At 40.2% G+C, this 23358-nt stretch overlaps 1 protein-coding gene across 1 annotated transcript; it reads left to right on the top strand.

Moving 5' to 3' along the window:
* The first annotated feature begins 447 nt into the window (after positions 1-447).
* On the top strand, positions 448-22057 carry LOC149297711 (AP-3 complex subunit beta-2-like). The gene is made up of 28 exons (XM_089488176.1): positions 448-659; positions 3478-3553; positions 3665-3739; positions 4065-4160; positions 6420-6580; positions 6964-7030; positions 7266-7448; positions 8001-8180; positions 8505-8602; positions 8782-8836; positions 9005-9076; positions 9994-10056; positions 10576-10708; positions 10924-11033; positions 11251-11427; positions 11738-11924; positions 13402-13520; positions 13979-14038; positions 14912-15023; positions 15755-15911; positions 16258-16471; positions 17270-17342; positions 18106-18212; positions 18635-18866; positions 18999-19083; positions 19228-19325; positions 19547-19685; positions 21907-22057. Exons 1-28 carry the CDS (start codon positions 448-450, stop codon positions 22055-22057), a joined length of 3492 nt encoding a protein of 1163 aa, XP_089344302.1.
* The last annotated feature ends 1301 nt before the right edge of the window (positions 22058-23358 follow it).

Here is a 23358-nt window from a genome sequence, read left to right as displayed (position 1 = left end):
CAGAGACTTCTAGAGACCAGATTGGCATTTGTATAGAATGTGCCGGTGAATACAAATATTACTTTAACGTTAACCTGTTATCGATCCCTTGTCGAGATCTTTCCCGCTGTGCAACTGATAGCAACAGGCATCAACCTGAAAACCTGAAAGTGCTGTCTGTCATAGTCATCTGATGACACTGATCACATCAGGTATCGTATAAGCATTACCCTCAAGTACCTTTCATTAGGCGCTGTGAACTGTATGCTTTCTTCAATACCTTTGATCGCATTGAGCATCACTAGGAGGAAGTACTGCTGACAATAAGAGGTAGCTGATCATTACCTGCCTCTGATCACACGGGAATTTTACTTTGGATATATTTACTGGATAAATTGTGAATTTGCTCAAGAATCTTTCGCTGAACACATTACTGTATCCCGTGCAAACCCTTCAGTCATGAAGCCCATGCAAAGACTTTTGCAGCTGCCAGTGACAGCAGTAAATATGGTGAAGAACCACAGATCTGAGGAGGCCAAGAGCCCTGTTCTTACACAGGATGGTGGAGTGCAAACCTTCTACAATGCCCTACAAGCAGATGAGTTGCGGCTGCTCAAATCTCCTGACATGGAACCCAGTGTGGAAAACAGCGGATCTATTTCCACCAGCCAGCCTGTGCGGTATGATGGGAGAGCACACACATTGTTGTATATCGGGTCAATCTGCATTAAGTAGAGGAACAGCATAGCTGTACATGCATACACAGGAGCAATAGGAAAAGATCATCCTGTATATGGGGTACAGTCATATACTGAGACAAGTGCATGTGGTAGGGAAGGCTGCGGTCATGGCCCATGTATATGAAAATGTATTATTATTATTATTTGTAAATGTTTATACTGTGGCTTGCTTCTAACCGGTCACTTTTGAATTTGTTCACTAAATAGGGCGTTTCTAGGTGAGTAGAACATTTAAAATTAACAACTTAACTATGGATTAGGAAGGGCTTCTATACTGTCTTTCATGCAAGTTGGACAGAACCGGTATAATGTATATTTTGATCAGAGATAATACTTTACACATAAACTTTGCACTTTGCAGGAGATCCTTGACAGAGATGTACCTAAATAGTATAAAACATGCTGACTTAATCCCCCCGTTTAGTGATTATACTCCTCCGCCTTGCATCCACCTCTGTGGAATTGTGTGAGCACAATATAACCCCAAAACAGGTATCATTTAAAGAATTCTTCCAACTCTTATTAATCGCATTATACATCTCTTTCTCTTGAGATTCTACATGTCTATGACAAGTCTTTTTGTCGCTTTTGGAAATAGAGTCCGTACGTGTACAGGACGTGAAGGCAGTTTTGGCATTGAATTGGAAAGTAAACAGGGATGATGATGACAAGGGTGGTGCACAAACAAAGCCCTCAACATCCGTCCTATGTGGAACTTCTTTCTGAGACAAAACAGCTCTGGACAGACATTCTGTCGAACAGGCAATGGGTACTGACTCATTGATTGTTTGGGAAACACTTTACCTTCTTCTTGGGCTGTCTCCCACATGGCGTTTTAGTAGGGGTCACTTAAAAATGTAACCAATGGTCAGTATTAATCTTATGGAAGTGGTAGGATGGCTAATAGTTTTCCCATACAAACGTGGCAGTCATATCGTTTGGGTGTTAGTTTCATGCATGGATTTGTTGCAGGTTAGTTCAGAGGGTTTCATCTCCCTGGCTTCTTTATGAAAGGCTCAACCAATTAAGCTTTTCTTACAAGAGCCCTTGTTGCAAAGTAAAGTCTGCAAGGTTTACGTCACAGATTTAATAATAAATTTGCGAACGCACCTGCAAATTCCTAGTTTAGTAAATAAACCTAGAGTAGGGCAAGTATCTCGGAGCTTTTGGTCTCACTCAGCTCTCCCTTTTTGGAGAACAATCATTGGGCCGTGTTCCCTTGGCCACTTTTAAGATCCGGGTCTGTTGCCTTGTTGTCAATTTTCACTGGTTTAATGTGGTTTTTTTACCTCTTATTCACATATTTAAATATATATTTTACATACTTTTATTTACTTAAAGTAACATTGCCAATAATGCATCTGTAGCACAGAGTGATCTGTTGTCTGGTTCTAGATTTTTCTAGTTTATATGTTTTTTTCCTGTGTTTTTTTATATTCACGGTAACCAGATTTTCATGTACCACGTTAGCAACACATGGTGTATTCATTCATAATATACCTTTATTTAACTGTTTGGGGCTTGGATCTTTGCTCACACTACATTTCTAAGTAAAGAGATACTTAGCATTATTATGCAGACCTGTGCAGTGGGTATTACTGATGTGTACACAGTGTGACTTGTGGGAAAATTAAAACGGGTTGCTGTGGTTACCAATTGAGGCCTTGCAATCAGAGACCAGTAATAAATATTTCACAGGCTAGTGTCAAGTTCTGAGGTAGCAGGAACATGACAACTAACACTATTGTTTATAGAATAAGGGTCATTGAGTGAGGACTTTAAACGAAGGACTTTAAAGGGACTTTTTAGCCATCAAATGCACTTTACTGTAATGCATGTGATATATATTTACCACCATCAGCTTCAGTCCGGGCTCGGCAAATGCTGCAGGCAAAGATCTATTGAGACTAATCAATAGGAGTGCTTTTCTGGCACTGGTTGGCACACTGATCATACTGTTGGCAGTGAGGTGTTTTAGCCAAGCATGGTGTTTTAGCCTAGCATGGACAAAAGTGCCGGGATATGAGATCATATCCCAGTGCTCCGCGATGAGGCTGGTGGCAATGGTGGTGACAGTCCGAGGAGCTGCTCTGGATCAGGCCATGGCCAGTGCTCCAGGTAAACATGTCCCTGGCTATTGGGACAGCAGAAAAATATTCAGTACAGTTCTGTTTTATGTGTTTTATGAAAACAAGATCCACAAATCGGCATTTACAATATTTAATCTGAAGTTAGGAAAAATTCTAAAACACAATCATATTAAATATATGGTTTTAGGGTGGCAGAAAACAAACAGACCTAAAATTAGGGACAGTGACTTTGACAGCTTTCAGTGGTGGAAGATTTATAACAGTGGTCCTTTAAGTCACTTCATTGTAAGAGATTGTCTTTCGAACATTCCAAAGAAAAAATGAAATGAACTAGTGGAAGTGAATGACTAGTGGAAGTGAATGATGATACATGTCAGGCACACAGGTACTAGAGGACAGACACCAACATCTAGATGTGGGGATTTAAGCAAGTGGTGTAGGGTATTCCTTCATTGGATTGAGAATGTTTTGGTTTATTTATTTAAAGAAAAAAATAATACAAACCTTTGAATAGGGTAGCAGAACTAGAGATAGTGCTGTTGTAGTGCTGAACAATATTATCAATTTTTAGCATGTTTTTTAATGACTATTTGTGTGTTTGCATTGTCTGTCTGCTTTCTTTAGGCACAGGAGAAAGCCATTTGTTTCCTTTTTGATTTTTTTTGTAGGCATGATGACTTGAAGGAGATGCTGGACAGTAATAAGGATTCCCTGAAGCTGGAAGCCATGAAAAGGATTGTAGCTGTATGATCTTCCTTCTTCCATTGTAGCTCCTTAGATCATGATGTTGTGATTGCCCTTTCTGTGACCTAACATAATGTAAACCATCTGTCTCTTTTGTTCTTCAATTAATAGATGATTGCTAGAGGAAAGAATACATCAGACCTTTTCCCAGCTGTTGTGAAGAATGTGGCGTGCAAGAATATCGAGGTGTGACAAAAATACATGGTCATCTTACAACCTTTTCCACATACAAAACCCCAGGTTACAATAGGGCGCAAAGACAAGTTACATGATGCATATTAAGAAATTAAGTTTGCGTTCCTTTCAACAACAAAAAAAAACATCAAGATTGTGGTGATATCATCAATTGGCACCAATGCTGAAACCCTGCTTGTGCCATAATGGTTTACAGTTGGTAGAGCAAACTCTGAATTCCTTGTAGATACTTCTTAAGCATTGTAAAATTGCACAGACTTACCTGTTTAAAACATATTACTTCTAACGTTCTGTTCTTCTTCTCCTCGCTCCATAGGTGAAGAAATTGGTTTATGTCTACTTGGTCCGATATGCTGAGGAGCAACAGGACCTAGCACTGTTGTCAATATCCACCTTTCAGCGAGGATTAAAGGTCAGATCACTCACCCATGTTACACTTGAAACTATATAAAACTATACTTATTTATCTATGTTATTATGTGCCTAAAGTGCTGCATACAATGGAAAGTCTCTGTCTAATCAGTTACATCCTGACAGGGGTAGATTAAAGCGTATATACAAAATGTGATACCGATGCATGGTCTGAGGAGGCCTTATTACCATAGCATCCAATGAGGTAGTCACTTTAGCCCAGGGGTTCTCAAACTGCGGCCCTCCAGCTGCTGCAGGACTACATCTCCCATACTCCTCAGCCAGCCCCTTAGCTGAAGGAGCATTATGGGAGATGTAGTCCTGCAGCAGCTGGAGGGCCGCAGTTTGAGAACCCCTGCTTTAGCCAAACATTCCCTTGGTTGCTTTATTGAGAAGTCCACTTTTCAAACTTTGCACCAGAATCACTTTTCATACATAATCGTAATGTGTATACAAATGGTCAATAATAACATAATATAAATGGATCTTATGTTCAATAAATTGATAGGTGTTCAAATAGGTATGTACAAGATATGAGACTTGACTGTTCTGGTGTGTATTTTTTCAAGACGTTGTGGAAGTAGCAGTAAATTAGAAGAGGAAAGAAATTAAATCAGCCCTGTTTGAAACATTTGGGTTTTCTTAATTTTCAGCCAGTAAAAAGAATGATTCAATTTTAAATCATGATTGTTGACTAGAAAAGCTGTAGTTGAGTGAAAACTAAATGGGGTAACATAAATTGAAACAGTAACTATTTGGATTACTATTCTACTCTTCTCTACATTTCATTTAATGGTGTACTGTAAATGCATATACATCATGCACATAATAACGCTCATGTGCCGCAGTATGCAGAGTTGATAGGGCCATATGTGTTTATCATCAACACACAGATAGACAGAAAAGGGCAGAAGAACATATACTGTATGAAGATAAAAAGAAAAAGAAAATAGTAAACAGAAGGAGTGATTGACAATTTTCACATATGTTTTGGCTATATGCATTTTCTCCTGGCAAATATGCAACCATTTATTTTCAATATATATAAAATACCAGACCACACCGATCACACTGTTTCAAGGTATGAAAAAACACACAGTGATTAATGTGTTTACTACATGGTGGTCTTACAAACAAACTTATATGTCAAGTACAAACATGAGCAAAACCCAAGCTCAGGCTTAAATATGGTGGTTTGTTGTTATAGCACACAGTAAAAAGCAGACTAATTTATTCAACTGCTTGACTCCCTTCATACCAAATAAATGGGTTGTTTTGGGAAATGACTCTTCAATAAATACCTCAAATATCCAGAGCACCTCCAACCATTATTATTATTATCTTTTATTTATATAGCGCCAACAGTTTACGCAGCACTTAATACAATACATAAATTCAAGGGGTATGACAAGACGAGAATTGACAGACTAAGACAAACCGATACATTAGATTGGCTTCCAAGCTTATAATCTTGAGGGAATGGAGTGACAAACATAAGGCACAGAGAAAGGGTGAGAGGTAGTGAGGTGGTTGTATCGATGACAAGGAAGTTCTAGCAGCTAAGATGGTATGCTTCTCTGAAGAAGTGGGTTTTGAGATGTCTCTTGAATGTTGGGAGGGAGGGTGAAAGCTGAAGGTTCCTTGGGAGTAGATTCCAGAGATATGGGGCAGCTCGAGTGAAATCTTGTAGACGGGAAAAGGAAGAGGTGATAAGTGAGGAGGAGAGCCTTAGCCCATGGGAAGAACATAGGGATCGAGAAGAACCAGAAGAAAATACAGATAGTTTTAACTAATCTCCAGATAGTAAGCTCAATTGAGAAGTTCCCTGTTTCTGTAAGTTGAATTGTTATGTTATATGCTACTTGATATGTTCTGTTCACCTGAAACTGCCTATGGCAGTTGGGATGTATGGGGTTAACTGTGAACAAAAGTTAACTTTTCAGGGCTGTTAAAAAAAGAGGTAAATTGTGTGGCCGAGATTTTACGGTTCTTAACCAATGTTATACATCCTAAAATGAATGCGAGCACTTTATAGATTGTGGTCAGCAAAATAAGGTGTATTCTGGAAAACATAGCCAATATGGGAACCTTAATGAAATGAGATGCTACTGATTCTCACACTCAAACATAAGTCTCACCATCAAGCTGTTTTTATCGGTTCACACCATAAATTCTCCTTTCTGCGTATTATATATATATTATAAACCCATTACCACTGTACCATGTTACAGGCTTGTTCTTTTATTATATGACTTTATAGGACCCCAACCAGCTGATTCGTGCCAGTGCCCTGCGTGTTCTTTCCAGTATTCGTGTACCAATTATTGTGCCAATCATGATGCTGGCAATAAAGGAGGCAGCTTCTGACATGTCGCCCTATGTCAGAAAGACAGCAGCACACGCTATACCTAAACTGTACAGGTAATATCTCTGCATGTACACTGTCTATGTTAAGGAGATATTTCCTTAAACCAGGATTGCTTACAAAAAATGTTGTCCTGCATATTGAATTGTTTTTATTCCTGGTTAAGGGGAGCGTCTGGTAAAGTCTGTGGATAAGTGTGCTTCAGAACCGAAACTCAGCATGGAGAATTAAACTGTGAATGTTATATCATAGTTGGTCATTTACATTATACAATTAGTCTTATACTCAGTTTATTGTTATTATTTTGTTTATGACATGCTGAAACAGCCTCCAGCACCTTACAAGAGGCCTTTTTCTGTCTCTCTCTCCGTCATTCTCTCTTAACATTCCTATCAACTTTAGTTGCCCCATCTTTCATATGTTTGTTTTCTCATTACAGCCTGGACTCAGACCAGAAGGACCAGCTCATTGAGGTGATAGAGAAACTTCTATCGGATAAAACTACAGTGAGTGCTGCCTGGGGTTTTTATATAAAATGCAATTTATTTTCATGTATTCATGGAAACATGGGTTATATATAAAAAGTATTCTTATCACCAAGCTACCAGCAAAATGTTCCTGCTTGTTGAACTGTCCCATTGGTCGTTGTGGCGATAAGATCATTTTCCAGGATTTGAGTTGTCTATGAGTATCTAGATTTACCCACAGTCATTATATGAAACCACTCTTTCTTTCTTGTAGCTTGTAGCAGGCAGTGTAGTGATGGCATTTGAGGAGGTCTGTCCTGAACGAATCGATCTGATCCATAAGAATTATCGCAAGCTGTGTAACCTGCTTATTGATGTGGAGGAGTGGGGACAGGTGGTGATTATTAACATGCTGACACGTTATGCTCGCACACAGTTCCTGAACCCCAACCAAAATGTGAGTGCTTCACAGCGTCTGATTAAGTGTATTATTAGGTATCCTCCTATATGTTTAACTTTTTTATTCTGTTAGTTTTATCATTTCTCTTTTGCGCTTTCTACTACACATCTTCCCTTTCAAGCCATAGTACATTCTTCACTCTCTTCTGATTCTTCCCTTTCTCTGTACATTTTCAGCCCAGACTTTATGCTGCTTATTTATTTATATTTATCCTCACTATTTTTATCTCCTTTCCTTCACACATCTTTTTGGTATAGCTTTCTCCTTAAAGATAACCTATGGGATTACTAATGTTGCTACAGTATTGTTTATACTCTCTTCCTTACAGTCCTTTCTTGTCTTGTCCGCACTGCCCATGATACCATTATTCAGGGCCATGGGGCAAGAGGGGCAGCTGCCTCAGGCACTGCAAGGTGCTTTGGAGACTCCAGCACCAATGCCCCCTTCATCCCCTTTCTCTTCCAGAAGCTGATGGGACATACGTCCCAAGATCCCTACCATCATGTGTTACATCTTCAATAACATAAGATTTTATGTTATTTATGGCAGGAGTCTCTCCTTGAGGAGAACCCAGAAAAAGCTTTCTATGGCTCTGACGATGATGAAGGAAGCAAAGAAGAAAAATCAGAGCCATCTGCCCTAGTGAAACGCAAACCATATGTCATGGATCCTGATCACCGTCTCCTTCTACGCAACACCAAGCCCCTCCTACAAAGTCGCAATGCTGCGGTAAGTTATTTCCATTCTCTGATCATCACAAGACTGGGGTCTTCAGAAACTGAGAGAGCACGACATGGGTCACCTTCTTGTGTTTTGGCTGCATGCCCTTAAGTAGCTGTTGGTTTGTGAATTCACTCCACAGAGAAAATTAAAAGGTTGTTTACCATGGCCAAGTTCATTGTGCTTAATCTTGTCTGCCTATAAAGGCACCTTCCTTATACTGAAAACTAACCTTATGCACACTGGCAAGTTTCCGTTTGCAGTAATGTCCACCACAGTAGATTTTGTCGTATGTTTATACAGAATGTGGTATTCTCCGTCATCTCTCCTCAGGTGGTTATGGCCGTGGCTCAATTATATTTCCACCTGGCACCAAAAGCTGAGGTTGGGGTAATAGCAAAGCCCTTGGTAAGATTGATGCGGAGTCACAGGTAGGAGAACTTGCACCAAGCATCATAATTGTGTTTGACTGCTGTTGTGTTGGTGTGGAATGAAAATGTGACAAAAAAAAACTTCACAGCTATGACACTATTTAATCCTACCAGTTTTTCTGGTTTATAAATGTTACTATCTTACCTTGTTTGTATCTCCTAAATCTATTTCCGTCTAGTGAGGTGCAGTATGTGGTCCTTCAGAATGTGGCTACTATGTCTATCAAGAGAAGGGTAAGTGTTTTATCACTAAAGCTGCAAATTTGCCACCTATTTTAAGAGATTCATGTGCACTATAACTCCTGATATGAGAGACTGTGCAACTATATATCAGTAGACTTTGGTGTGTGTGTATATATATATATATATATATATATATATATAACATATTGATTTTTGCAGGGGATGTTTGAACCATACTTAAAAAGTTTCTACATACGATCCACTGATCCAACACAGATTAAGATTCTAAAGGTAACAATATGTGCATATTTGCTATTTGTATTTTTGTATGTTAAAAAGTCTTCTGTGGTATGTACATATTATCAAATTGTTTGCCCATACAGGATTTCCTAGGGCAACACTTCATGTCTTTATTCGGACATGGAAAAAGCTTTACATGTGCGTTCATGTATGGTCCAAAGTTTATGGTGACATGTATACAATAATGTCCACCCTAGGATCATACCTCTCCAACAGCTGTGAGCAAACTGTTATTTTAACATTTAACAATGCTAAATGATTTTTGCTAACAATAATTTTGAAATGAATCAGTATGTTTGAAACATAGAAAGATTCATTTGATGACAGATAAGAACCAAACCTTAATCAGTCCCTGATCTCGTCTTAGATTCAGGATAGTCATGGCCTGTCCCTGTCCACAATAATTTTTAGCGCAACTTGAGATTCTGAACATTCAAAATCAACGCAGACTTTATATTATAAAAATACAGTGCATTTTGCAGAGGCATAACACAATGGTTCCAAAGGCTTCTTGGTGCATTAGTAGGACCTTTGATCTTTATCTTTATCTGCTGTTAAAGACGTACCATAATTGTGTTTGTTAACCACTGGCTCTTATTTTGAGCTCATATCTTGAGCTCTTTAATATAGCTGCACATAAGTGAGCACTAATATCGAACATTCAATAACACATTCAACGAAACAGCCATACATACATAAATGGTGAAGGTCTTGCAGGGGAGCAGAATTTTAGCAGAATTTAGCAGAATTTTAAATACAGCACCTGTATCCAATGAGGGTACTGATGCTTAGTTTTTCGGCTGTGGTCCTAGAAGGTTAGCTCTTCATTCTGACTACATAGACGTCTTGGATATTTAGAAATAAATATTAATCATCTGTCTAATGCCTTATTTCCTCCTCCTCTATAGTTGGAAGTCCTAACAAATCTGGCCAATGAAACCAACATTTCTACAATTCTGAGAGAGTTCCAGGTAATTGTTGTTGGGGGAAAAAATGTTACATGTGAAGTGTATTTTTTAAAATAACTTTCTCTCAAAGTATATTTTGCATGTATGTATTTACTTATTTACATATTTTATGTAACAAAATGGGGCATTTAAAATAAATCAGCATTTTGTATGGTCCATCATGAGATGCCGGATATGTAGATGTTAATAAAATCAGGAGGTTGTGTTATTTGAAAATGAATGTGTTGTGACAGTTAACAATGCTTCTGGCAAACTTGGTCTTTCCTCATGTAAAATTAACTAAATAAAGGAGGGAAATGAGGTGAAATGAAATATATTTTTAGTATTATCAGAAAATTGGTAAATTCATTGCTCACCCAATCTGAAACTCCAGCAGTTAAATGTTTGGACTATTGGTAGTCAACCTGGTCATCTCATGCAGGTTTTCATATGAACTTGAATTAAACTGCAGCTTTCCTGCGATGCAGTTGTTAGTGGTTTCTTGAGCAGTTCTATGTAAATGTAAAATTATTACATCCTTAGACTTACATCCGGAGCATGGATAAAGATTTTGTGGCTGCCACTATACAAGCTATTGGACGATGTGCTACCAACATTGGTAAAGTCCGAGATACCTGCCTTAATGGGCTCGTTCAGCTGCTTTCAAATCGAGATGGTAAGAAAGAAGGGATGGGCAACCAGATACATAGTGTCTAAGACAAGCTGCAGGCTGATGTTAACCAATAGTTACCCTCAAGTAGTTTCCTTGAGTTCTCTAGAAGTGCCCACCCTGCATAGTGTACATTTTACACTAAGATATGTCTTAGAATACACACGAGAGCTGCATGCATCTACTTGTCATGTCTTATGCTTTATTATATTCCTTTGCAGAACTTGTGGTTGCAGAGTCAGTGGTGGTAATCAAAAAGCTGTTACAAATGCAGCCGGCACAGCACAGCGAGATTATTAAACATATGGCCAAGCTAACTGACAACATTCAGGTACCTTGGGTTAGCTTAGCCTTAACTTATTTAACTAAAACTAATGTAGCTTTGGGAACTGTGATTTTGGGTTTCTTACGATGCATTGATTGACTCATGTCAGGACTGTCACTTACTTTGTGTTTCCAGAATCCTAAATAATGTCTGTGTCTTGTTTGGCTGCAGACATCATACTGATATTTCATAAAGTCTTTCTTCTCACTTGGTTGCATGTTAGGTGCCCATGGCTCGTGCCAGCATTCTGTGGTTGATTGGAGAGTACTGTGAACATGTTCCCAAAATTGCTCCTGATGTTCTGAGGAAGATGGCCAAGTCCTTTACCAATGAAGAAGACATTGTTAAACTCCAGACTATCAATCTGGCTGCTAAATTGTATCTGACCAACTCTAAGCAGGTTTGTAAACGTTGTGTATGGAGTGAAGATGTACATGGCCAGCCACTGTCATCACTGATTTAAAATCATTTTCTAACATGAGCACACCTACATATATACTGGTCATTACCCTATGCTGCTTTAGCCGCATAAAAGAAAAATGTAAAAAATTGATCCATACCAAATGTCATAGTGACATTATTGTGCACCCCATGGCCAGTCCAGCTGTAGATATCAGTGGCAGCCAACCTTATGAAGCAGGCTTTCATACTGCAACCGAAATTAACTCCCATAATACAAAACTTTAATAAATGTTTCATTCTCATTTTAGACAAAGCTCCTTACTCAATATGTTCTGAACTTGGCCAAGTATGATCAGAACTATGACATCAGAGATCGCACAAGATTCATTCGCCAGCTGATCGTACCTACAGAGAAGAGTGGAGCTCTGAGCAAGCATGCCAAGAAGCTGTTCCTGGCACAGAAACCGGCACCCATCCTTGAGTCCTCATTCAAAGGTAATATTGCAACACAGACATAAAGAATAAAAAAAAAATCAGTAAACCAATACAGGAAGAAATATTGAAAAAAAGTAAAGAAAGAACAGAAAAAGAAACAAGATATTAAGAATAAGTCTATAGAAATAGACTGTAGGGCTGAAACAACGAATCGATAAAATCGATAATAATCGATAACGGAAATCGTTGTCGACGATTTCCGTTATCGATTAATCGAGTGATCGATTCGTTGTTGGAGCACTCGGCTCCTTTTACTTACCCCCGCGAGCGTTCCCCGCTTCCGCTGCACTCTCCGCCTTCTTTTAGTTGCGTGTGGCTCCGTTCGCACAGAGCGGTTCGCGGGGGTGGGGGTGGGGTTTCAGGGGATGCAGGGCAGAGTGGGGGTGGGGGGGCAGGCCAGGGTAGGAGACTGAGTGCAGGGCAGAGTGGGGGTGGGGATGCAGGGCAGGGTGTGAGTGTGGGGGCAGGGCAGGAGACTGGGTGCAGGGCAGAGTGGGGGTGGGGGTGCAGGGCAGAGTTGGAGACTGGGTGCAGGGCAGAGTTGGAGACTGGGTGCAGGGCAGAGTGGGTGCAGGGTGTGAGTGTGGGTGCAGGGCAGAGTGGGTGCAGGGTGTGAGTGTGGGTGCAGGGCAGAGTGGGTGCAGGGTGTGAGTGTGGGGGCAGGGCTGGGTGCAGGGCAGAGTTGGAGACTGGGTGCAGGGGCACAGTGCAAAGTGCTGGGTGCAAAGTGCCAGGGCTGGGTGCAAAGTGCCAGGGTGCAAAGTTCTGGGTGCAAAGTGCCAGGGCTGGGGCAAAGTGCTGGGTGCAAAGTGCTGGGTGCAAAGTGCCAGGGCTGGGTGCAAAGTGCCAGGGCTGGGTGCAAAGTTCTGGGTGCAAAGTGCCAGTGCTGGGTGCAAAGTGCTGGGTGCAAAGTGCCAGGGCTGGGGCAAAGTGCTGGGTGCAAAGTGCCAGGGCTGGGTGCAAAGTGCCGGGTGCAAAGTGCTGGGTGCAAAGTGCCAGGGGTGGGGCAAAGTGCTGGGTGCAAAGTGCCAGGGCTGGGTGCAAAGTGCTGGGTGCAAAGTGCTGGGTGCAAAGTGCTGGGTGCAAAGTGCTGGGTGCAAAGTGCCAGGGCTGGGGCAAAGTTTCTTGAACAGTAATAGTCCACCTCTTTTCAGAATGTTTGGGGTTATTTTGTTTCATAAATATTGTGTTTGGGTTTTTGTACTTTGAACATATTGTTTTTTTATTACATCATAACAAAATAAGAATGTTAATGTAAATTTTAAGTTGTTTTTTAACATCCAGTTCATTAAATTTTAAATAAACAAAAAATTTGCATATTGTTTTTTTTTTATCCGATTAATCGATTAATCGAAAAAATAATCGGCCAACTAATCGATTATTAAAATAATCGTTAGTTGCAGCCCTAATAGACTGTTAACGTGACAACAAGGGAAAACGGTAGGAGATGTGCTCAGTTTTGCTCTTACCTCTACAGATCGTGATCACTTTCAACTGGGCTCCTTATCTCACCTGTTGAATGCCAAAGCTGTTGGGTACCAGGAGTTACCAGACTGGCCGGAGGAGGCTCCTGATCCATCCGTGCGGAACGTGGAGGTGAAGGAAGCTGTGCGTGCTGTAACATGAGTATATGGGGATGTGGGAAATACCCACAGCTGTTTCTGGCTGAACCTCCCCTGCTGTGCCAAGCTCTGCTTCTTTCTGAAAAATATACTAATTTGTTTCTTGCTTTGCTTCCTGCTCTTGGCCTCTGACTCTGCGAGAGATGGTGCTTCTGCTAACCCGTGGACCCCTCTGTGTCTGCCTGTCTGTGTTAAACTATGACAATTTATAACACACTTATTTTTTTAGAACTTAAATACTTGTGAATCATTGTTTTAATGATTTATCACAAGATATGAGCGCTCACAAATATAAAGTGTGCCAAGTCCCCGCAGTCATTAGAAGTGTGTGATAAATTTTTGTGGCCCATCATATTTCTATAACAAGATAGTAGCCACCAGTACTGACCTTAGTAAAAGTTATAAAGCAACTGTTTATCACCTTCAATGCAGGAAGAGGAAGACACTGCACCCAGGGAAGGTCACATCGGTCTCCTGGGAGAATGGAAAGAGGTGTCTGTGTGTGCAGTGCTCGCTCTGTGTGCAGTGCTATAGGCAAATTCTTTGTGTGTCCTATCAACCACTAGTATCTATAAAAATTTTATACTATGGGACTGGGAGTAAATATTTAAAAGTATACTACTTTCTTCTTACTACATCCATAAAACATTCTTTAATGCTCTAAACAATGCCTTCCCCTGTTGCTTCTGTGCCTTCTCTTATAGCACTTTCCATTACTCCTGCTGTAATATATGCCTGCAATTCACCAACCTGCTCTTACATTTTGATGTAAATTATGTATATTATATGAGAGCAGGGATATATATATATATATATATATATAAAACACTTTCAAAAAGATGGTCAGCACTCCAGGTCTTTAAATTGACAATTTCATTTTATTCAAAGTCCAGTCGACGTTTCAGTCATTACTGACTTTCATCAGGACATGTCCTGATGAAAGTCAGTAATGACTGAAACGTCGACTGGACTTTGAATAAAATGAAATTGTCAATTTAAAGACCTGGAGTGCTGACCATCTTTTTGAAAGTGTTTTATATGGAAACTGCTGGTTACTAGCACCGGGCTTGGAACATTTGGAATGGTGTGCAATGGACTCTGTGAGTAAATATATATATATATATATATACTTATATAGCCTTATACTACATGCTTAGAAGTGTAAAAAAATCATCACATCACAAATAAAACTGCAATGACGTAACAAGGTCGGTACACTTCTCACAGTACAGTATGTCATCCACTATTTCACGGAGCAGACTTTTAGTTATTGGTAAGTCATTTCTGTGAGTCAGGGTCAGTGACTAGGCAAGATGCTATTTCATTAATATCTGCGGGATCTAGACTTTCAATTTATCGTTACAGGTACCAGAATGGACAAAGTGTCCAAGCAGAGAAAAGAGGAAGGAGAGGGAGGAAAAACCGTTTTACTCTGATTCGGAAGGGGAATCAGGAGCAACAGAGTCTGCAGACAGTGGTAAGGGGCTCAACAAGTACTAAAGCTGACAAGGGCAGTAATACTGTATATTATACTCTAATGAGTGGGTGGTAGATAAGTGGACCAGCCTCCCAGCAGAAGTGGTAGAGAATAACACATTAAGGGAATTGATACATACATTGGATAAACATATGCCTATGCTTAATCTAATATAAGACCAAAGACTGGAGTCTTTACAGCAGGAAGGGACAGACCTAATGCTTCTTAATCCACCATCAAACAATCTGCCATTGAACATAACACTGGGCATTATTTTGCTTCAGATGAAACCTGCCCATGTACATGTACTGCAACATGCTGCCTTATGCATAATAGTAAGGATCAAATCTACAAGGTGTCCTAGATACAGAGACTGCTGCTGCACCTCTATCCCTTCAAATAAATAAATAAAACCATATTTGTGGGTGAATCATATAGAAGACTGGGTGATATATGCTGGAAAATGAATGCAATATGGCCAAATGAGTGAGCCTGGTTAGAAATGGATGGGTCTACTAAAAAGTGGGACTGTGGCCAACATGTAGTGTGCATGCACATCATGCTGCAGCAACGAATAAAAACATATGCACTATACTACACCTGTAAATGTGGCATGTTATGTGTTTAGTGCCCTTGGCCAGAATGCAAGTACAGTGCATGACACTGCCTGTAGTTTGATTGTAGAAATACACTGGTTCTTCCTCATCCATTATCTTTTCCATTTGCCACAGAGCCTGAATCGGTAAGCGAGTCTGGCAGTGGTGGAAGCAGCAGTGGTAGTGCATCGGGCTCAGACAGCGAAGAGGAAGAGGAGAGCGAGGAAGAGGAAGAGTCTGAGAAAGATGAGAAGAAAAGAGAGATTAAGAGGGCACCACGCAGTGAGGGCAGGTAAGCAAAAGTGTGAGTGGGGAACTTGAAGGAAATATAAAATCCAATGGAGCGGTAGCAAGGATGTAATCTTAAAAGAGCAAGTGTGGACTAATGATTGGCCTTAAGGGACAGCTTGGCATGTACCCCTGTTGTGTGTGTATGGGGAGGTATTTGCTAAAAGAAGTACGCTTGTGCTAGGAAACAAACTTCAAAATAAAACCACTGCATTAAATATTTAATTTTTTTTAAAAAGGAGGAAGAACTGAAAGGCAGTGGGGGAGAGCTGGGGGTTTATAGTGAATTTCGAACAAGTTAGTACCGATATGAAAAGTTAATAGAGAAAGAATTTAAATAACAGCGAGAGGACTGGTTCGCTCGACAGTGATGAAAGTGATCGGGAGCAGAAGGGAACCGGTAAGGGTAAGAAAACTACTGCCAAGGTGTCTCAGAAGTCAGCATCAGAGGAAGGGAGCAGCTCAGAAAGCAGTGACTCTGAGACCGAATCTTCTTCAGAGGAAGAAGATGATGAAGAAGAAGAGAAGGAGGAACCAAAGCCTGAGCCAAAGAAGAAGAAGAGTGTAAGTCTACCAGAGTGCATAGCGCCTGCTGTAAAATTTGGTGGAGGAGGGATCATGGTCTGGAGCTGCTTTTCAGAATTTGGGCTAGGCTCCTTAATTCCAGTGAAGTGTAATGTTAATGCTACAGCACACAAAACATTTAGACAATTGTACGCTTCCAACTTTGGGGAAGGCCCTTTCCTGTACCAATTTGACTGTGCACCTCTGCACAAGAAGGTCCATAAAGACATGGTTTGAAGAATTTGGTGTGAAGGAACTCGAGTGGCCTGCACAGAGCCCTGACCTTAACGCCACCCTTTGGGATGAATTGAAACGCCTTCTTATCCAACATCAGTGTCTGACTTCACAAATGTTGTTTTGGCACAAATTCCTACAGGCAATCTCCAAAATCTTGTAGAAAGCCCTTCAGGGAAGATTGGAGGCTGTTATAGCTGCAAATGAGGTCAACTCTATAAAATGTCCATAGTCTTAAAATGACATGTCCAACAAGCTCATATTGCTGTGATGGCCAGGTGTCCATATACTTTTGGCCACTTACCTACTTTTCTGCTGTAAAGTCAATCAAAAGCAAACATTGGCATGCAATGTAAAGGCCACATAAAAAGTGCCATAGTAGAGGCATATCTCCGTGTAGGAATTTACTTACAATGTTCCACATACTTCAGAGATATCTGCGTTATAAGGAAAACATGTCATCAAAGAGCCCAAGGCCAAGCAATTCCTCTATCTCTTCTACAATTATCTTAATGGAACAAATTCCATACCATTGAAAGCATTTTTTTTCTCTCTTTTGAATAGCCATCAGTTAGCAAACCTGCGGTGAAAATAGCCAAGGAGTCCAAGGAGATGTCATTACTGGATCTGGATGATTGTAAGTAAATAACTATATGCCCTCATTCACTTTCTGAATTTCTGTTCTAATAATCCAGCATGCTTTATTCCTCGTGGATGAGTTACAGGGAGATGTGATTAAAAGAATTCCAATCTAAGGGCTGCATTAGGTTTGGCACGTCTAGTTGTTAGGACATTTAGGTAATACTTGGGATGCATGTAAAACTGATGGTCTATATGCAATTCCCAATAGGACAGTGTTTATTATGTTGTAGTTAAGGGTTCAGGAGTACTCTAGAAAATAATATTAGGGCCTCATCCTGCTAGCAATTCTTTGCCTTGTACCCCCAAATGTTCTGTTAAATTTCCGTCCTGCTTCATAGGATTGTTTGCTTACTTCTAATTGTGTGAATAAGTATTAATAACATAGTAACACTAGGGGCATGGCCCTCTTACTATGCTCTCTTAATGTAAGAAACTGAAAATTCTTAATAATGGTATTTTATAATATTTATATTTAGTATTTATTGGAATTTGAGAGCCTTAACTTGCTACATTTTGCTTTTGAATTCTGCAGAATTGAAAACTATTGCTTTCAATTTAACTTAAGTTTGAAAATAGACTAGTAATAACTATTCTCCCATAGATGTAGGGTAAAGCGCTGTAGAGTTCAGATTCCACAAGGATCCTGTCATGTCCTCGGTTAAAATGACCATTCACGTAACATTTAATCTGTTCTGTTCTTGGAATGATCAAATTGTCACAGCAGCAGCTGAATGACCTGCCACGCACCTGTTTTTCAGTTTCTGTACCTTCTGCCCCTCTGGTGACTTCAGGGAACATGGTGTCAGCCAGTCTGGTGACTGATCTGGAAGGACTCTCACTGACAGACACGTCTCTGACCCCCTCGGTGAGACAAGAGAAGCTAATTGAGGCATAAAAGGGGCATGTCTCAAAGGGATTTGCATATATGTACATTGGAGGGGCTGTCTATGTTCACTGTGTTAAGGGAAGAAATACAAAAACAGCATGGTTGTGAACAATGGATAATGTAATACATTTTATGACTACTCCCCAGATTACTGATTTTAGGGTACGGCAGGATATTGTTACAGATGAGTTAAGCAATACTTTCATGGAAATCAAGTCAAGAAATCCTATAAAACTACATTATGGGACACAATGTGTTTCCTGCACCATATATTGGGTATATGGGCTTTGTTCCTGCTGCATCACTGGAATTCTGTTAGCGTTAAGTTATGACGTAAAACATTGGCAAAATTAATTATAGTCAAAAAGTTGACTTGTCTTATTTTGTCATTTTTGAACTAGGCAACCAGTCCAATTTTCTCCTCTGGCCGAACATTTGAGCTGCTGCATCGCATGACAGGGGAGGGTCTGTCTGTGGAATATATGTTCGCCCGTCAACCCTTTGCACCAGATAACCGTATGGTGGCAGTGCAAATTCAGATTTCCAACAACACAGAAAGTGAAGTGAAAAATATCCATATCAAAGAGCCCAAATTACTCTCAGGCATGAGAATACAAGAGTTTCCTGAGATAGGTAAAAGCATGATGATCTACAATACATATTTTAATGAATCTTACTGTTGCACAATCTGCCGCTTTACTCTTGTGCGGTTTCCTTGCTTTGAACTGCTCTCTTCATTGATCTCTAAAAACCCATCTTCCTTAGAGAGCCTACCTGCTGGAGAAAGTACTACAGTAATAATGGGCATTGACTTCTGTGATTCTACACAGGCTGCCAACTTCCAGCTCTGGTAAGTAACAATCTTTCTAGCTCAAGCAATGAGTGGGCACATTTTCAAATTAGACAGGTTTCAGGCACAGGCCTTTTAAACATATACCTTTAATACCCAGCTGAAGGGTTGCATGAATACTACTGAGTATATGTTATTTTGCAGCACTCATACCCGACAGTTCTACGTGACCATCCAGCCACCTGTGGGAGAGCTAATGGAGCCAGTCTTCATGAGTGAGAACGAGTTCAGGCGAGAGCAGGGTAAGTGACTGGGTTTGCTGAACTAGGATTTGGTATAAAATGATGTGCGGGGGTACAGTGATGAAGTAAAGCAAAGGTAGAGATCATACACGCTAACACATTATTCATTGTGTAATTGATTAATATCTTTGACTATGGACAGTAAAAATGGGTTCTTGCATACATTTATGATGCATATACAAGATATAAAGATGGAATAATCATGGCTTTCTGTAACTCAGGTAAACTTACGGGTATGAATGAGATCACAGAGAAGTTGTCACTGTCTGGAAAATGTCATAGTGACCATGTCATTGTCCAGCGAGTCATGTCTACTGCTAATATGAACCGTGTGCCATGTGGAGCGGATAAAGAATTCAGGTAAAGTGCCTTGTGTTGACTTCAAAACATTTTTAACTCTGGTTTGCATCGTTTGTTTCTTTTTAACACATATATAATAATTGACAACACGTTTATTTTGAAAACACTGAATCATTGGAGAAGCGCCTACCCATCAATTCTACTGGCAATTGCTTACCACAAATAGCAACAAAATATATTTTTTATATATCACTGCTCTCCTTACACTGCTGAATACTTATGTTATCAGACCTGTCTGTTTTACTAAGAACACTATGGTAGTGAAAGCAGCTAGAGCTATTAACCAATTCGAAGGAGTATTATTATTGTATAGCCAACATAGCATTATTGCCAAAAATGGTTTAATATTAAAGTTAGGATTTAATGTTCTGGGTCACAATCTACTTTTGTAAACGTGTTTGTAAATGTTATAACAAATCATATGCATATACCTCTTCATTGAATGGCTCACTTGTTAATTTGCTGTTAAACAGTGACACAGACTTTCCAGTGGCAAAACCAGTCTGTCTAAGGAAGCATAAGCATGGTGTGTTTTAGAGTGATCTTCATCAATGTTCAACTGTGTTACATACAACTGACTTTCTCTCTGAACGATGTGTGCTCTTTTTTTTAATATTTGTTTTGCTCATAATGTGTACCCCGTGTCCATAAATAGATACAGGATAACAAAATAGACTTGTAAGATACAAGTTTACTTGGAACAAAAACTATATGAATCTAATGAGAGCACCTAATCCAACTGAGCTGAAACATAAAAACATATTCAAAGACAGTAATGGAGGTCCCACCCTTACCTTAAACTAGGTTTAAACTGTATTGCACTGTCCCCCAGTGCTTGTTTAAGAGATATGGGATATGGAGCTAATGTTGCCACCTACTGGGCAACTACTGATAAGCCTCCAGCATGCCAAATACCGTATTGGCTCGGATATAGGCCGCCCCCGTATATAGGCCGCACCCTAAAAGTTTGGTGCTTTTTTAAAGAAAAAGTTTTTTTCTTTAAAAAAGCACCAAAAAAACATGCTGCCACTCTGTCGTCCCCCCCGAGATATGCTGCCACTCTGTCTCCCCCCCCCGAGATATGCTGCCACTGTCCTCCCCCCCGAGATATGCTGCCACTGTCCTCCTCCTCCCCCCCGAGATATGCTGCCGCTCTGCCCCCCCGACTTACCAGAGGAGACTCCCGGGTGTCTTGCGGGGCCGGCAGGGGACATCTACGCAATACGCGTACAAAACTTCCGGTGCCGGCACTCAGCTGATGTGCCGGCACCGGAAGTTGTATACGCATATTGCGTAGATGTCCCCCGCCGGCCCCGCAAGACACCCGGGAGTCTCCTCTGGTAAGTCTTGGGGGCAGAGGTAAAACGTATCGTGCGGACGGTCACCGGCTGCGGGTAAACAACCTCCGCAGCCGATGACCATCCGCACGATGCGCTTACACAACCTCCCGTGCCGGCACCCCCCGTGGAAAGTGCTGGCAGGGGAGGCTGTCTAAGCGTATCGGGGAGTAGGATGCAGGTCCCCTGTACCGCTGCGGGCGCTAGACCCCGAATATAGGCCGCACCCCCACTTTAAAGACTTAAGTGGGGGGGAAAAGTGCGGCCTTTATTCGAGCCAATACGGTATATGGTATGGAGCTGTCGTTTTGACACTCAAACACCATGGTGGTTTTAGTAAGTTAATTATTTTTCAATATTGACAGTGTTATTGTCATCTTATGCCCCTGACATCCCCTCTAAGAAAAGAATGCATATTAAAGTTAAAGCATTTTCCATACATGCATAGTACATCCAAGCTGGCGCTGGAGCTGACTGGAGGTGAGGATATCACGTGAATGGCTGAACGCATCACCTGCATCGCATTTATATGGGGGGGGCAGGGAAAATGCCAAATGCATATAGAGAATTCTGCAGAATCCTTCTCTGCATTTGCAAAATGAACACAAACATTTAAAGGGACCGCTTTAATGCAATGATATGCATTAAAGTGGCCCTTTAGTAACCAATAAGGTGATCAACTCCAAATGTATTAATTTAAAGCTACTCTCCATCCTTCACATGCACTTTAATGCATATATGATAGGTGTGGGGTTTTAGCAGAGGCAGGTATTTACTAAGTAGTTTAATATACATTTTTTGGGGGGGAGGATGTTTGGGGCAGTAGTTTGTCCACTTAACATAATACCATACTCAACATGTGATAACTTATTTTCTTTCTGTAGGTTTGCTGCCAAGACAGTGACTACTGGAACCCTTGTGCTTGTCACCTTGACTTTGAAGGACAACAGTTTAGCTACATTGATCATCAACAGTGAGAAGATGGTAATAGGGACCATGTTAGCTAAAGATATTGTTCAGTCATTGACACCATGATGTTGAAAACACTACACACAGTAATACAAGGTACTTTAACACTGGGACACAGGGGCTTGTAGTAGGCTATATAATTGATAAACCATGATTAGATGAACCCTCTTATAGGCAATAACTGATTTTAAGGTAAATATCACTAATACAAGCTTCCTCTCCATTGTAAGTGGGATTGATTTGTGAGGTCTGTAAACACATTATACATACTGGATAACATGGCCTTATATCACTAGGCACAGAATCTACCACCCTTCAGTTATTATTGAATATTTCTTAGTGTTTGTGGCAGATTTTTGCTATTTAAACATCTATAATTGGTACAGGCTTCTATGTCCTTGGCTTGTCTCCTTAAAAATGTTGTTGGCAGTGGCTTTTAAATAGCAAAAATTCTACTAGAGGAGCGTGTCACTATCATGTAATAGTTTCCCCTACGCATTTTGAGCCATGAGACAGAAAGTACAGTCTTCCTATTAAAAAGGGCTGGTGATCCAACAGTCTTTTCCTCTGATAATAAGTTCATGGCCACGGTTGTGAAGGTTGAATACAAATGTCCCAAATGGTTCAGAATTTTGAAGCCAGGTTTTCTGTAGTATGCAAACATGTCCTTTTGTTTTCCCTTGTGTCAAATACTTTGTACCTAACCACTATATTAAATACAGATATGTCCTATGTCTGCATCAATCTGGACAACTCTGGAGTGAAGTGTTAATGCCTACTCACATCTGCCCAGTGTCTTGTGCTGTTTATCATTGTAACTATATAGCTATATTTATTATAATTAGATCTGTCAATTAAACTGGACGTGAACACATATCTTTGGCCTTTGTGTTTCTTGTATAGAAATTTGTGACATTGTGTGAGATGTAAGCAAACACTTAAGATGACATAACATGTGAAATCAGTATTTTGTCAAATTTCTGAACAAAATAAACAAGCATAATATTTTATCATATCTCCAAACATTTCAATTGGCCAAAGAGGGCACTTTAGTTTTAGGGGGTTTGTTTACAGGCAGGGTTTTATCAAGACTTTTATGATCTATTGATGTCTAATTCTAAAACCTTCTAAGAACAATAATGTGTTTTATTTATACATTTTTTTTTAATATAATATCCTTTCCCTTCAAAACCCATGACATGCCATATTTTTGTTTTTTGTAATTTCTTACCTCCTACCTCAAAACCTAACCCTATTTAACAGCTTACGATGGCAGCCTACAGGTCTAAAGGTAATGAAAGTTTCGTAAAACAGAATTTAAAAATAAATAAATAAAAGCATCAACTATGTGACTGTATATAGTAGTT

The sequence above is a fragment of the Sceloporus occidentalis genome, unplaced genomic scaffold (genome assembly GCF_023333645.1).
Source record: "Sceloporus occidentalis isolate IW3139 unplaced genomic scaffold, rSceOcc1.0.p SCAF_37, whole genome shotgun sequence".
Classification (NCBI taxonomy): Eukaryota; Metazoa; Chordata; class Lepidosauria; order Squamata; family Phrynosomatidae; genus Sceloporus; species Sceloporus occidentalis.
This window is presented reverse-complemented; position numbering and strand designations above follow the sequence as displayed.